The sequence below is a fragment of the Muscardinus avellanarius genome (assembly GCF_963383645.1).
Source record: "Muscardinus avellanarius genome assembly, chromosome: 6".
Taxonomy (NCBI): Eukaryota; Metazoa; Chordata; class Mammalia; order Rodentia; family Gliridae; genus Muscardinus; species Muscardinus avellanarius.
The window spans coordinates 70,385,558-70,402,985 of NC_137791.1; the positions used below are offsets into that span (position 1 = coordinate 70,385,558).

The 17,428-nt window shown below is 39.5% G+C and overlaps 1 protein-coding gene across 1 annotated transcript in view; it reads left to right on the plus strand.

Moving 5' to 3' along the window:
* The window catches only part of HPSE (heparanase), a gene marked incomplete at both ends in the record, with an annotated part of 45,255 nt that overhangs the window by 9,048 nt on the left and 18,779 nt on the right, over positions 1–17,428 (plus strand). Inside the window, one exon of the mRNA XM_080698064.1 lies at positions 1,998–2,123. Within this exon, the coding sequence (XP_080554190.1) occupies positions 1,998–2,123 (126 nt within the window). The remainder of the gene's footprint in view (positions 1–1,997; positions 2,124–17,428) is intronic.

Sequence of the window (17,428 nt, forward strand, 5' to 3'; positions counted from 1 at the left end):
GTTAATTATGCTATAAATAAAACAGTAGTTGTAGCCAAAGGACGGAGATGCTTGGAAGGAGTGGGTGGTTAGAAAGGTGTCATACTCAGAGGATATTTCCAGCTGATGACGTAGTGGTAGGTTGAAGCATACTTATTCTGGAAATAGAATGTGGGAGAAAGATCTAACAAGGGGGTGTGAAGATACACTCTATTCAGAAAAGAATATGGGTTTCAAAACTTAATTTATTTGGCACTGGTTTTCAAAGTAATCGACTCTCTATATCACCTGTGGTGAGTTCAAACGTTTGTATCTCTGGGTTCTAAGCTTAGATTCTGACTTCAGCAAGCTTTTCAGGTGATTCTTAGAAGTCTGTGGGCTTCCTCTGAGGAACCTGCCCTAAGGAGACATGAGGATTTCTCCTGCATCTTTCAGAAGTGCTATCGGACTTAAATAGTAGAACTAAACAATTGATAGATATATTGTATATATAAAAATCATAATAATGTGTATAAACACCTATATTAATAAGTTCTATTTAATTATTTCATATATTACATATGTTCCTTTAATTTATGTTCTTTAGCTACAGAGTTCTTAGAACCTTTAATCAGATATGGGGCCAAAATTGACAGAGAGTAGCGGGGTGTGGTGGCGCACGCTTGTAATCCCAGCATTTGGGAGGCTGAGACAGGAGGATCGCGGTTCACAGTCAGCCTCAGCTACTTAGTGAGGCCCTTTGCAACTCAGTGAGACCCTGTTTCAAAATAAAGAATAAAAAATAGAGCTGGGGGTGTAGGTCAGAGGTAGAATACCCCTGGGTTCCATCCCCAGTACTGAAAAAAAAAAATTGACAGAGTGGTAATTTGAAAAAAATTAGAAAGGCAGAGGGTTCTCTTTGAATAACAAGTTGGAAAAGTTTGTGTGGACTTGGCCCTTTCCCACTGAGTCATATACCTTCAAAAGGCCTCCTAAGTTTGGACAGGAAATTGTTCTTTTTGCATACGTTTTCTTATCCTGGGGGGAGGGGCCGCTGGGATTACCCAAGTTCCTCTGAAACATCTTTTGTGAGCACAGGGATGGAGAAGCACCTGCTGCCGGCAAGTCACAATGTGCAGCTTCCCAGAAAGGAAGTTGATGGCCCGTCGGTCCTGGCAGTGAGTGCCGGGCGACCCTGCTGTTTTGTGATAAGAAACGCAGGCTTCCCGACAGGATGGTGGTGGGTTTTCCAAGTGCATAAGTTGTGGTTCCAGAAGCTGGGATGGTACCAAATGCAGGGGGAAAGTCAGTAATTCCTGTCCTTTTCTCATTATAGCAAGAAGAAATCGCCCCAAAGCAGATAGAGTTGGTACGTAACAAATTTCTATGTGTTTCCAACCTTAAAAGACTGAACCATACTGTCTTCATCAGGGTTCCCTATTAATTTCAAGCTCCTGAGAAACTTTATGAAATATTAGATAACTAGAAGCCATGTCCAGTATTCTGTGTCTATTGTCTGTGCAATGTTTCTTAGGAATCCTGCTCTTTGGTGGTAGTGGTGGTTTGTTTGTTTGTTTTGTTTTTGGGGTGTGTGTGTGCGTGTGTGTGTGTGTGTGTGTGTGTGTGTGTGTGTGTGTGTGTTTTACTGGGAATTAAACCTAGGGGCATTCTGCCTTTGAGCTATACCACCAGCCCTTTTTTACTTATGTTTTTCTTTGAAACTGTCTCCATAGGTAGCTGAAAATCTCATTAGGTTGCTAAGGCTAATCTTAAACCTGCGATCCTCCTTTCTCAGCCTTCCAAGTACTGGGATTACAGGAGTGTGCCACCGTGTCCAGCTATTTCTGTTTTTTCTAATATGATAGTTTGCTAGTTAGCAAATTTAGCACATATAACAAAATATATCTCTGTGATCTCATATCTAGTGACCAGAAACTTAATTACTGCTTTGGTCACATAATAGACAACTAAATATGTGTCTAGGATTTCAACCTTATAGCTCTGAAAACACATTCTCTAATTTCTGCCTTCCACTTCAGATATCTGCAGATATGGATCGGTTCCTTCTGATGTGGAGAAAAGGCTACAGTTGGAATGGCCCTTCCAGGAGCAGTTTCTACTCAGAGAACAATATCAGAAAAAGTTCAAGAACACTACTTACTCAAGTAAGAAACAAAAGGCACCTGGCAGGTGTTCCAACCACAAAAGTATTGGGTTAGACTGACTTTGGCCTTGAATCTAATAAGCCCTACAGCAGTTGTATAAAGCAGTGCAATATTTAAATGCTATAAAGAGTTCCTGAGAGGAACTGGAAGTGCAGTTCAGTGGTAGGGCACGCACTTAGCATGCATGAGGCCCTGGGTTCAAGAACCAGCACCAAGAAAAGAAAAGAAAAGAAAAGAAAAGAAAAGAAAAGAAAAGAAAAGAAAAGAAAAGAAAAGAAAAGAAAAGAAGAATTTATGGGAAATCTTAAACCCCAATCTTAACTTCTGGATTTTCCTTTTCATCTGATTTTGCCTACTAGCCACTGAGTGAGATTTAGAAGTCCATCATTTGTGAAAAAAATAGTGACCTTTACTGCTCTCCAGAACTAGGGAGACAAGGAACACATGAACTCATGGCAATGTAAAATACAAAAATATAAAGGCTAAAGTGTGAAAAAGCATTGACATGTCATTGTTCATCTGTGTCCCCTCACAGAAGTAACTCCTGCAGGTTGACAATCTCTAATCTGAAAATCCAAAATTCAAAATCCTCCAGAATCCCAAACTTTTGGAGTGTTTCCAGATTAGGGATATGCAACTATCTATTCCAGAGTCCAAATCTCTGAAATACGGAGTACTTCTGGTCTCAAGTGTTTCAGATAAATGACATTCAGCCCACATTATGAGTTGATGCACATTATTGAACAGGGTGATCCTGGCTCATCCCTGATAGCCTTGGCCACCAGCCTGCTTTCTCTTTTTCCTTCCTCTGTGGTTTTACAAATACATGACTAATTCGACTAACCAGGAATTTCTTTCCATTCATTGAATCAGTTTTCTTGTTTTCAAAACAGTATGACATTGTCACTAGGGCTTTAAAGCAAATGAGACACACAGTCTTTAACTGTAGAATACATTTTTATCTGAAAATTTATGTATTATGGTGTTGCTCTAGATCGCAGGTAATACTGTAAAACTGTTGAAAATCAATTGGTTGTGTGTGGATTTGTTTCTGTATCTTCTATTCTGTTCCATAGGTCAATGTGTCTGTTTTGGTGCTAGTACCATGCTATTTTTATTACTATAGCTCTTTAGGATAATTTGAAGTCAGGAACTGTGATGCCTTCTGCATGGTTTTTATTGCTGAGAATTGCTTTAGTTATTCTAGGTCTTATGTTTCTACATATGAAATTTATGGCTGATTTTTCTAGGTCTGTGAAGAATGACATTTCTATTTTGCTAGGGATTGCATTGACTCTGTAGATCACTTTTGGTAAAATGGGCATTTTTAAATAATATTTATTTTACCTATCCAAGAGCAAGGGAGATCTTTCCATTTTCTAAGGTATTTTTACTTTCTCTTTTTAGTGTTTTAAAATTTTCATTGTAGAGCTGAGCGTAGTGGTGCACACTTGTAATTGTAGTACTTGGGAGGCTGAGACAGAAGGATTGCAGGTTCACAGCCAGCCTCAGAAACTTAGTGAGGCTTTCTGCAACTTGGTGAGACCTTGTTTCAAAATAAAGAATAAAAAATAGGGCTTTTCCTATTTGAATTCCTTTGATATCTTTCTCTTGTCTTATTTCTCTGGCAAGAGTCTCAGGACCATATTGAAAAGGAGTGGTCCCAAGCATGGTGGCGTGCATGTTGTAATCCCAAGTACTTGGGAGGCTGAGACAGGAGGAACACAGGTTCTCAGCAAGCCTCAGCTACTTAGTGAGGCTCTCTGCAACTTAGTGAGACCCTGTTTAAAATAAAGAATAAAAAATAGGGCTAAGGTGGGTTCCATCCCCCCACCCACCAAGAGAAAGAGAGAGGAAGAAGAAGAAGAAGAAGAAGAAGAAGAAGAAGAAGAAGAAGAAGAAGAAGAAGAAGAAGAAGGAGAAGAAGAAGAGGAAGAATGGAAGGTAGGAAGGTAGAAGTGGTGATAGTGGGCATCCTTGTTTTTTTCTTGATTTTAAAGGAAATTCCTGTGGTTTTTGCACATTAAATATGATGTTGGCTTTGGGTTTATTGCATATTACCTTAGTAGAGTTGAGGTACATTTCTTCTATTCCAATTTTCTGCAGTGTTCTTAACATGAATCATGTATTAACATAAATGGATTTTGTCAAATGCTTTTTAAGTGTCTTTTGAGGTGGTCATGTGATTTTTGTCTTTAGTTCTATTTATGTGGTGAATAATATGTATTGATTTGTGTATGTTGAATCAGCCTTATTTTCTTGGGATGAAACCAACTTATTCATGGTGTACAATTTTCGTGATGTAGTTTTGAATGCACATGGCTAATATTTTGATTAGAAATTTGCATCTATGTTAATTAATGATGTTGGTCTGTAATTTTATTTTCTTTGATGTATCTTTATTTGGTTTTGGTATTGATGTGATACTGGCCTCATAGAAGAAGTTTGAAAGAATGCCATTTCTTTCTATTTCGCAGAATAACTTGTGAAATATTGAGTTTAGTTCTTCTATAAAGGTTTTGTAGAATTCAATTGGCAATCCATCTAGACCTGGGCTTTTCTTTAATGGAAGGCTTTTTATTGCTGTTTCTATTACCTTGCTCGCTATTGGTAAGTTTAGATTTTTTCTATCTTCTTGGTTCAAATAAGGTAGGTTGTGTGTGTCTAGAAATCTGTTTTCTTCCTTTTTTATTTATTGGAATGTAAATTTTCAAAATAGTTTTTGATGATCCTCAGAATTTCCTCACTGTGTGGTGATGTCTCCTTTTAAATTCTGATTTTAATAATTTGAGTTCATTCTCTCTTTTAGTTAGGTTGGCTAGGGGTTTGTTAATCTTGTTAATCTTTTCAAAAAACAGATTTTTGTTTTGTTTATCCTTTGAATCTCTATTTCATTGATCTTCTTTCTCTGATTTTAATTATCTCCTGCCTTCCACTGGCTTTGGGATTAGACTCTTTCTGTTTTTCTAAGTCCTAGAGATATGTCATTAGGTGTGTCATTGATGACTTTCTGTTTTTCTTATGTGGGCTCTCAGTGCTCTAAAGTTTCCTTTTTTTAATTAATTAATTAATTAATTTATTTATTTATTTATTTTTGCAGTACTCAGGGTTGAACTCAGGGGCATTCTACCCCTCAGCTACATCCCCAGCCTGATTTTTTTTTTTTTTTGAAACAGGTTCTCAATGAGTTGCAAAGTGTCTTACTAAGTAGCTGAGACTGGCTGCAAACCTAGATCCTTTTGTCTCATCCTCCAAAATTCTGAGATTGAAAGTGTGAACCACCACGCCCAGCTTAAATAGTCCTCTTAACAACTGCCTTCAGTGTCCCATAGATTTTGATATACTGTGTCTTTATTTTCATTTCATTGCAGGAATTTTTATTTCTCCCCTTATTTTTCCTCTTATCTGGCCCTCACTCAAGAGTATATCATTTAGTCTCCATGTATTTATGTAATTTGTTTTGGTCTTCCTGTTGTTGATTTCTACTTCCATTCTGTTGTGATCTGAGAAGATATAGGGAATTACAATATATTTTTTTAATCTTCTGGTGCTTGCTTTGTGGCCCAGGATGTGGTCTGTTTTAGAGAAGGTTCCATGGACATCTGAGAAGAATGTTTATTCAGCTGTTGCCAGTTGAAATAGTTTATATATGTTTATTGTAATGATGGGAAAACTGTTCTGGGGACCCTGTTGGGCTCCCGAAACTGTTATGGAGAGATGTATAGAGGGTTCTTGTTCTGAGATATGTATAGAAAACACTAGCTTGAACTCTTTCTGGAAGCTTAAATGAGTTTATTATAACGAAAATGGAAAGATAGGACAGAGATTAATAAAGCCCTATACCAGAGGTAGTATAGGGGATGACTTGAAAAGAAGTCACTGGAGGCTTCTGGACCCAGGACATTTTATACCAAGTCTTCTGACCAGACTAGATCCATCCTTTCTCCAGGGCAGGTCTTCTGATGTAGAGATTCCTTCCTGTAGACCTGCCCTGTCTCCGGCACAGACCCCAAGTCTTTTGTTACACCCCAAAATGTGTTAGTTGATTATCAGAGTCTGGGATCTCTTGGAGGCTCATGGCATCCTCCCACATCCTTGGTAAGTTCACTTATCTTTAAAATATAAAAGATCCTAGGCTTCCTCTTGAGCCATCTTCCCCCATCCTTGGGGAAGTTTGTTTCTCTTATAAATGTAAAAGATGCCGGGCTTCCTCTATTTTCTTGCCAGTTTCCCTTTGCACCTGGAATTCTGCAGCCCTTTTTCTGCCTGAAGTTTCTGGCTTTCTAATAACAATGTTATTGATACATTTTGAAACCATTTCCCAATACTGGTATGTTTTAAAGCCCTTTTCCAATACTGGCACATTAACACATTTTGAAGCCATTTCCCAATACTGGTACATTTATTAGGTCCATTTGGTTTATAATGCTCTTTAAATCTAAAAAATCTTTACTTGTTTTTTGTCTCTAAGATTGACCAAGTGGCATGAGCAATGTGTTGCAGTCTCCCAATATTATTGTATTTGGGTCTATTTGAGGCCTGATGTCCCAAAGAGTTTGTTTTACAGAAGTGGGTATACCCATGCTTGGGGCCTAAATGTTGACTGTCACTTTGTCTCTTCTGATGTGTTTTAGCTTAAAGTCTGTTTTATCAGAAATAAGCAGTGCAACCCTTGGTTTTCTTGTTTTGTCTTGTTTTGTTTTTTTGTCTCCATTTGCATGATATATCTTTTTCCATCCTTTTATCTTTAGCATAGGGATACCTTTGGCTGTAGGATGAGTTTCTTGAAAACAGCATATAATTGGTTTATGTTTTTAATCCACATTACCAGTGTGTGTGTGTGTGTGTGTGTGTGTGTGTGTGTGTGTGTGTATTTTTTGCAGTACTGGGGATGGAACCCAGGGGCATTCTATCTCTGAGCTACACCCTTGGTCCTATTTTTTGTCTTTATATATTTTGAAACAGGGTTTCACTGAGTTGTAAAGGGCCTTGCTAAGTAGCTGAGGCTGTCCATGACCTGCAATCCTCTGAATGCTGGGATTACAATCGTGCGCCACCACGCCCAGCCTGACATTGTATATCATTTAATTGGGATATTAAACTTTGACATTAAGTATTATTATTATGATACAATTTTTATTTCCTATCATTTTGGGTTCTACTTTCTGTTTGATATAGTATAATTTCTTCTTTGCTTAGTTGCCCACCTGGTGGTGTTTGCCTCTTCTCTGGTACTGGAATTTGTTTCTTTTTTCTTTTTTCTTTTTTTTAATTTTTTTTTGGTGGTACTAGGGGTGGAACTCAGTGGTTTTCTACCTCTGAGCTATACTCCCAGACCTATTTTATACTTTATTTGGAAACAGGGTCTCACTAAGTTCCTGAGAGCCTCACTAAATAAATAGCTGAGACTGGCTTTGAACCTGTGCAATCCTCTTGTCTCAGCCTCCCAAGAGCAGGAATTACAAGTGTGCACCACCATGCCCGGCTTCTTTTTTATTCTTTATGTTTTATTTCTTTAAGCATTTTCTGTAGTGCTGGCCAGGTAGTCATAAATTCTTTAAGTTTCTGCTTGTCTTAGAACAATTTTATTTCTCCATGAAGTTTGAATGATATCTTTGCTCAACATGGTTGGAAGTACTTTCTTCCAGCATCATATCAGTTCCTCCTGGCATTCATGACTTTGATTAAGAAGTCTGGAATGATTTTTATTGTTTTGCCCCGGAATTTCTCTCATTCTTTTGTTTTTTGCAGGTTTTATGATTCTTTTGTTGGCCTCTATGTTAGTCATTTTGATTATTATGTGGCAAGGGGAAGTCTTTCTTTGACCTTGTGTTAATGGTATTCTGAATGTCTCCTGTACATGGAAAATCCTCTGAAATTTTTTCTCTGAAGAGGTTTCTGATACTCTTGGTTTGTGCTTATAGACCTTCTTCAGTGCCTTTTATCTGTAAGTTAGGATGTTTCATATTGCTCCATATATCTTAGATGTTCAGATTATTTTGTTATAATGTCTTCTGTATACTGTTGACTATTTTTTCAAATTAGGATTCTTGTCCAATGGATCTTGATAAATTAAACCCAAGGACTACTGAAGTGTATAGAAATATAAAAGTATAGGTTAGAAAAAGGTAGAGGACAAACACCTCCCTTCTGGGTGGATGGGTGAGGGTCCTTGGAAAGAGAGTTATCTTGAAGCCTTTGGGGAATGGGATTTTAAATATTCCTGAGGTTTTCTATATGTTCTTTTATAATTGGTCGGAATTGCGTTTGGGGAAACCAATGACTTTTGCATAATTTTGAACCTTAATTTGAATGATTGTCTGTAAGCTGGCCTGGACCCTGATTCTCTGGTGCCCACCATTTCTCACCTCCGTGCTCACCCCCCCCCAACCTCACAGAAAGGGAGATACAAATGGTTTCTTTAATTACTCCTGTTTCTAGGTCCTTTGCCCTGCCTCGTTTTCAGTTTTGAATGAATTGTCTTCCAAAAATGATACCCTGTTTTCTAGGTGGTCTAGCCTTCCAATGTTGGTTTCTATTGTGGTCTTTAATTAATTCATTGACTCCTTCATTTTTGTCAAAGCCTCTTTTTGGTTTTTTTTCTTAGGGCTTCTTTTTCCTTCTTCATTTCCAGTATACTTTCTTTGAGACTTTTCATCCTATTGAAGATCAAAATTCAGAATTTTTCTTATAGCATTTACTCAGATAAGTATTGGTGATCTCCCTTGTTGTTGAGTTGTGAGGGTTTATTATTTTCTCTCTGTTCTTCATCTCATATTTTCAGAGTTCTCAGGTTTGTATTTCTGTTGTATTGGCATATTCTTCCTTTCTGTGTGCCACTTTCCACCCAGGGCCCAAGTTCTGACAGGGAGATATTGTACAGTTGTAAGCCCAGGACTTGGGTGGCCCAGTTATTTAGCCCCAGGAACACTACTGCTGGTCTGGGTGACTGCAATCATGTGAGCCCTCGGTGCTTGTAGCACCCAAACATGGCCAGGTACAAGTTTATTGCTTTCTGAGGCTGCAACTCAGTAGGCTGAGTTATTTTCCCTCCCCTAGAAACCATGGATGGGCATCCTCTGGTGTCTCTAGGGATTGTCTGCTAATTCATATTCTGCTATGTTCAACAGTAGCCCCCACTTCCACCTCCATAGGGATGATTTGCAAAGTCTCAGACCTCCATGAGTCTATTTTCTGTCATGCAAGTCCCTGTGGCCACACAGGGTGGTCTTTCACTAGGACAGCTTGTTCATTTATGGTCTTAATGAGTGCCACTCCGGGTCCCTGCAGGAAGAGATGGGTTCAGCTGTATCTGCAGGGTCTGGCTGGGTCATCTTGGTAGTTGGGTCTTTGTCAAGCGTGGAGAGAAATGCCTACTGCTTTTGATAATGGTCTGTAGTTACTGGCTTCACAAGAATCTATTGCTTCTTTGCTGGTTCTGGGAGCCACAGTACCAGCAGCTTCAAGCTCTGGCATGGCCTAGCCAAGATGGCACCACCACCACTGCTCTTGGTTCACTAGGTGAGGTGCATAGAGCTCTTTACAATCTCTGCTCTCTCTTCTGGCTCTGAATCCATGCATTTCAATTTTCATTATTTTGTGGAGTTTTTCACTGCTTCTCTTCCCTTGTCAAGAAGTGGTCTTCCCGGTGATTAAGTTCCAAGTCTTAGAGCAACTGAAATACTCTGTCTCCCTCTGTGTCGCTATCTTGGAATCTCTCATCTCTCACTTTAAAAGCTAGAAATGATGAAGTTTTGTAAGAAAGGCATGATGAAAGCTGAGGTAAGCTGAAAGCTAGCCCTCTTGTGCAAAACAGTAAGCCAGATTCTGAATGCAATGGAAAAGTTATGGAAGGAAATTGAAAGTTCTACTTCAGTGAACACACAAATGATAAGAAAGCAAAACACCATTATTGCTGATATGGAAAAAGCTTTATCAGTGTGGATAGAATATCAAACCAGCTGTAACATTTCCTAAGAGCCAATTTTGTGGAGTTTGAATCTAGGAGATGTTAATTCAGGAGTTCCAGTCATCTCCACAGTATAAAAGGGCAAGATGAAGCAGCTAGTGCTGATGTAGGAGCTGCAGTAAGTTATACAGAAGATCCAGCTAAGGTAATTGATGAAGGTACCTGTGCTAAATAACAGAATTTCAATGTAGACAAAGCAGCCTTACATTTGAAGAATCTGTTATCTAGAACTTTTATAGTTAAAGAGGAAAAGTCACTGGTTGGCTTCAAAACCTGAAAGGACAGGCCACCTCTCTTGCTAGGAGTTATTATGGTTTGGATTTTAATATGTCCCTCAAAGCTCATGTGTGGAAAGTATGTCCCCAGTGGAGCAAGGGTTAGAGGTGTGACATGACTGAAGGAGATGGGTTGCTGGAAGGGTGGCATTAGGAACTATATATGTCCCTGGCCACTTTCTGTTTCTCCCTCTGTTTTGTTGCCATGAGTTGAGTGGCATTCCTCCGCCATGTCTTGATGCCCAGGTTTCTGCCTTGGAGCCAGCCAACTATGGACTGAACATCCAAAACTGTGAGCCCAAGTAAACTTTTCTTTCTCTAAGTTGTCCTTGTCAGGTTTTTTTTGTTTGTTTGTTTTGTTTGTGTTTTCAGTCCTGGGGATGGAACCCAGGGGCATTCTACCTCCGAGCTATGCCCCAGCCAGATTTTTTATTCTTTACTTTGAAACAGGGTCTCACTGAGTTGCAAAGGGCCTCACTAAGTAGCTGAGGCTGTGCCTGAACAGTTACCCTCCTGTCTCAGCCTCCCAAATGCTGTGATTACAAGTGTGCACTGCCACACCCGGCTTGTCCTTGTCAGATATTTTGATCACAGTGTGGGGAAGGCTGACTAAAACAGGGGATAGTTCAAGTGGTGATTTTAAGTTAAAGCCAATGCTCATTCACTCTTCCAAAAATTCTAGGGCCCTTAAGGACTAAGCTAAACCAATCATCCTGTATCTCTATAAATGAAACAACAAAGCACATCTGTTTATATCTGTAAACATGGTTTACTGAATATTTTAAGCCCACTGTTGTGACATATTGTTCAAGAAAAAAGATTTCTCTTAAAAATCTGCTCATTGACAGTCTACCAGGCCACTAAGAGCTCTGATGGAGATGTGTATAATGATCTCAATGTTTTCATGCCTGCTGAAAGAACATCCACTTTAGATACCACTAAGAATATTTGTGACTCATGGGAAGAAGTCAAATATCAACATTAATAAGAGTTTGAAAGTTTAGAAGAAATTAATTCCCACCTTTATTGATGACTTTGAGGAGTTTACGACTTCAGATGTGGCTGAAGTAGCAAGAGAACTGGAATTAGAAATGAAGATGGAAGAGCTGAGTATGGTGGCGCACACTTATAATCCCAGTATTCGGGAGGCTGAGACAGGAGGATCTCGGTTCGTGGACAGTCTCAGCTACATAGTGAGGCCCTTTGCAACTCAGTGAAATCCTGTTTCAAATAAAGAATAAAAAATAGGGCTGGGGATATAGTTCAGAGGTAGCATTCCCTTGGGTTCCATCCCCAGTACCACAAAAAAAAAAAAAAAAGAAAGAAAGAAAGAAAAGAAAAGAAAGAAATGTGACTGAATTACTGCAATCTCATAAATAAACTTTAACAGATATGAAGTTGTTTATAATGGATACACAAAGTGATTTCTTGAAATAGTATCTAGTCCTAATGAAGATGTTGTGAACTCTGTTGAAATAACAAAAAAGGATTTGGAATACTATATCAATTTAGTTGATTTTAAAAAGTAGAAAAGGTTAGAGAGAACCAACTCCAATTTTTTTTATATTTATTTATTTATTTATTTATTTATTTATTTATTTATTGCCGGTCTAGGGATGGAACCCAGGGGCATTTGCCCTCCGAACTACACCCCCTGCCCTATTTTTTATTTTTTTATTTTGAAACAGGGTCTCACTAAGTTGTGGAGGGCCTCACTAAGTAGCTGAGGCTGTCTGCAAATCACAGTCCTCCAGTCTCAGCCTCCCAAATGCTGGGATTACAAGCATGTGCCACTATGCCCGGTTAACTCCAATTTTTAAAGAGCTTCCTCTCTGTGTAAGATGTTATCAGACAACATCATGTGCTACCATGAAATCTTTCATGAAAGGAGGAATCAAGTGATGTGGCAAACTCCATTGTTGTCTTAGTTTAAAAAATTGCCACAGCCACCCCAGCCTTCAGCAATCACCACTCCGATCTCTTAACAGCCATCAATGACAAGATGAGACCCTCCATCAGCAAAAAGATTATAGCTTGCTAAAAGCTCAGATAATCGTGTGTGTGTGTGTGTGTGTGTGTGTGTGTTGCTGTGGACTGAACCCAGGGACATTCTAACTTTGAGCTATACCCCAGCCCTATTTATTTTTTATTTTGAAACTGCGTCTCACTAAGTTGCTGAGGCTGTTCTTAAATCTGAAATCCTCTTGTCTCAGCTTCCCAAGCACTGGGTGTGTGTCACCACTCCTGGCTTTGGGTTATTAGCATTTTTTATCAATAAAACATTTTAAGTTAAGGTACGTACATGCTACAATATGACATAAAACATAACTTTTACATGTAGTGGAAAACCAAAAAATATATAACTCATTTTATCATGTTATTTGCTTTTTTGTAGTGGTCTAGAACCAAACCTACAATATTGCAGGGGCATCCTTCTACTGTATTTAAAGTATATTATTTATTGTTAAATTTACTAATTGGATTGCAGTGCATCCGATGGATTATATGTGTGTATATGATATGTAAGAAATAGAAAACAGCTTATGTGGTAATAGCTAATGTAGTCCTCTGAACTATTTTTTGTGTTTTGTTTGGTTTTGGTTTTTTGTTTGTCTCTTTACAGTACTGGAGAAGGAGGCCAGGCCCTTATACATGCTAAGCAAGTACACTATCACAGACCTCAGCCCCCAACCCTGGTTTTTGTAATCTTAGAAGAGGGGACACTACTCTGGCTTTTTTTGGGGGGAGGTACTGGGAATGGAACCTAGGGGTATTCTACCTCTGGAGCTCCAGCTCCAGGCCTATTTTTTATTATTTATTTTTTTGAAACGGGGTTTCACTGATTTGCAAAGGCTGTCCATGAACTGCACAAGCCTCCCAAATGCTGGGATTATAAGCGTGCACCACCACACCTGCCTAATCTGACATGTTGTTGTTGTTATTTGTGTGTGTGGTATTGGGGATAGGAACCAGAGGCTTTCTACCTCTAGTCTACACTCCCAGACCTATTTTATATTTTATTTGGAAACAGAGTCTCACTAAGTTGCTGAGAGCCTCACTAAGTAGCTGAGACTGGCTTCGAACCTACAGGATCCTTCAGTCTCAGCTTTCCAAGTACTGGGATTACAAGTGTGTGCCACCACACCCGGCTACTCTGACATTTTAATAAACACAATTTATAATTTAATTTAAGGTGGCATAAGTCAGAAATGTTGATGCACACCTCTAGTTCTAGTACTTGAGAGACTAAGACAGAAGGATCACAGATTCAATGACAGCCTCAGCAATTTAGCAAGACCCTTAGCAACTTAGGCCTTGTTTCAAAATGAAAAATTAAATTGGGCTGGGGTATAGCTTGTATGTAGACTGGCCCTGTGTTCAATCCCTAGTACCACCAAAACAAACAAATAAGAAATTTGGCATAAGGCAGGGGCCATTTCATTTTCCTTTAAAGAAATAACAAAGTACCAGAGATAGAGAGTAGTAAGGTCTCATTTGTAATAAACATGATAGAGGCATACTAGGAGAAGATCTCATGGTATTTAGTAATCAGTGGATTCTCAATTTGGGAGGTCATGTTAAACATTTTGTCAGTTTATCTTCAGTTCTCTAAAAAGCTTTGCTAACTCACATGACCTTTCTGATACCAAGGTACCCAACATCTTTACTTGCCTGTGGACTTGGTCTTTCAGAGTTCCTAAAGCAGGGGAACAGCTTCCTTTGCTAACTATGCAACTGGGTTAGCATAACTCCAGCCACTCTGTTGGCAATGTTAAAATGTATAACAAATAGAGGTATTTGATTTGTGTTAGAAAGCATCTGACCCAGGTTTGAAATTCTCAATTTTAATCAGTATGTCATAGATACATAGATATGTTTGGTCTGGGCACTTGCTTATTATAGTGGAAAATATCTCAAAAGCCAATAGTTGTTCCCACACATTGTTCCTAATCCACAGCTCATGTTAGCAATGGCTAAGAGACTTGGGGGACAGCATACTAGAAAGAGATAGTCTGTTGTGGCAGAGATGTGCTAATCGTTAGTGCCTGCCCCCTTAAGACAGGTGTCTCGTAAGATACAGGTGAGTTCTAGTACAGGTCCTCTCAGATGATGTGTTGTACTTAAACAGAAGATGACAAAACCTTCGTCATGAGAAAGTAGACTCATACTGTAAACCTGTTGGGCAGGAAAGAGCAGCCATGTTACAGATGTGATTCTGGGTGTGTGCAGAGAGGAGGAGTCCCTTATTACATTAATCATGTTTAATAAGCTAATGCTTGCTTTCCTTTGGCTCCACCTCTCCCATCACTCCACTCTTCCACATTAGCGCTCCATCCTGAAGTGGATGCTTTACACCTTCATGCATATTTACATGGTACACTGCAGGGGAAAGAGTCAGTTGCAGTTTTATAATGTGTCATCTAGATTGTCTTCATCCCCGTAGTAAGTTTTCTCACTGCATTTTCTATTCAGGGGAAGAAGTAGATTGGATGGCCCTCCTCCTCCTCTTCTTCCTCTTCTTCTTTTAGTGGATTTGAACTCAGAAATACGTAGCTTTACATAGGTGCGGTTTTGTGCTCCTATAATGCCAGCAACTGGGAGGCTAAGACAGGAGGATCACAGGTTCAAGGCCAGCCTAGCAACTTTGTGAGATCCTAATTCAAATTAAAAAATAAAAAGGGGTGGGAGTGTAGCTTGGAGGTAGAATTCCCCCAGGTTCAATCCCTATTACCAAAGGAAAAAGAAAAGAAGAAATATATAGCCTTTATTCTAGGAGATCTTACTGCTTATTATGTTATAGGGAATATATAATAGAATTTCAAGCTACATAAATTCCAAGTATATTTAAAAGAACAAAGAAATAGAGGAAATATAAGTACAAACTGGATAAGTTCTCTAGAATGTAAGCATTCCAGACTTTCTGAAAATGCCTCTTTGTAAAGGGGCTAAGCAATAACAGTATTTCAGATCTGTAAGGGTATTTTATGGTTTACGAATAGCTTTCATGTGTGTCGCCTCAGCACTGGTTCTGTGGAGCAGGATGAGATGGGGCTTGTTCCAGGTCTGTAGATCCACAGTTTGGGGTTCTACAGGACAAAGATATTGCCATCACTGTAATGGATATCCGAGAAAATAAACATATACAGAGAAGAGGTTTGTTTTGGCTCATGTTTGCAGAGGTTCCAGCCCATGACTGGGCAGACACATTGCTTTCAGGCCTCTGAGCGTGGGTGCCGGATGCAATGTCTGGGAGCAGATCTGTTCACTCTATAGCCAGGAAGCAGAAGAGAAAGCAAGAGAAGAAACCGGGGTCCTACAATCCCCTTCAGGCACATGCCGCTAATGACCTAAAGACCTTCCACTAGGCCCCACCTCCCAATCACACCAGCCTGGGGACAAAGCCTTCAACACATGGGGCTTTTAGGGGACATTTAAGATTATAGCACTGACCCAGGGCACTTTCCACATAAATTTACAAATGTAAGCCCACAATACAAGTGTAACTAAGACAGTCAAGTCACCCCTTCATAATAGGCTCTACTGATGACACTACCATTAGAGATTGGGTGAAGCATTTACCTTGTTTGGATCTTGGTTTCCTCACAGAAAATGAGGGTGGAGATTTGGGGTAGGCTTGGCGGTCCCATACTCTATCATGCTTTTTTTGGGGGGGGGTACAGGATTTGAACTCAAGGTTCAAATGTATCTCTGAGCTACACATCCAGATCTATTTTCTGTTTTTTATTTTGAAACAGGTTCTCGCTAAGTTGCCGAGACTGGTCTCAAATCTGGAATCCTTCTGTTTCAGCAACCCAAGATCTGGGATTACAAGTATGCACCACCACACCCAGCTCTGTGCTGTCTTAAGCTGTGGCTCTAAGATCCAGTGGGGTGCCAGAGCATCTCAGACCCTAATGTCTGACACTCTAGTTCTGTGGAAGTGGGTGACACTGCAAATACCACCACACCTACTATAATTCAGATCTGGACTATCCCCCAAAGGCTCCTGTGTTGACAACTGTCCCCAGCTGTGGTGCTATTGGAGGTTGTGGAAATTCTAGGAGGTGGGGCCTAGTTGGAAGAGGTGGGTCATTGGGAGTGTGTCTTGAAGGGTGTGCCTTGTCCTTAGCCTCTTCCTTTCCCTTCTATCTTGTTTCTGTCTGCTATAAAGCACGCAGCTTTGCTCTTCTGTACCCACCACGATGCTCTGTCTCTTCACTAGCCCACGACAATGGCCAAGCAACTATGGACTGAAACCTCTGACTCTGTGATCCAACAACACATTATTTTCTTTAAGTTGTTTTTCTTAGGTGTTTTGTCATAGCAATGAAAAGCTGACTAATACAACACCTAAGGTAGCTCTCTAGTGTTGTAACTGTCCAGCAGCCTTTATTAGAAGTCTCAAATTAGGATTGCTTTGCTGTGGTTACCTCAATAATTAGGCCAGAGACTAGAAACAAAAGTAAAGCCACCTTTAAGGTGATTGGGTATAGGTGTACCAGAAAGCTAGAGGGTATTTTGTTTTATTCTGTTTTGACTGAGAGAGTTCAAGGGTGACTTACTGTTTAACAAGTGGCTCTTAAAATATGCACAAAATCATGAGGACTTAAAATTATATTGTTGCCATTTTAAAAAAATTAATTTATAAACTAGCTAAAAGATAAGAGTATAGAGTACAGAAGTTTCCAAACTTTACAGTACTTAGTGTCTTTATAAGTGTGTGTGTGTGTGTGTGTGTGTGTGTGTGTGTGTGTGTGTGTGTTACTGGAGATGTTTGAACCCAGAGGCATTCTACCTTGGAAATATACCCTCAGCTCAATTTCATTTCTTATTTGGAAACAGGGTCTCATTAGGTTGATGAGAGTCTCACTGCTTACTGAAGCTATTCTCAAATCTGCAATCCTCCTGTTTTACCCTTCCAAGTACAGGGATTATAGACATGTACCACCACACATGACTCCTCTGTAATTTTTTTTTTTTTTCGATACTGGGGATGGAACCCACAGGCATTTGACCTCTGAGCTACACCCCCAGCCCTATTTTTTTATTCTTTATTTTGA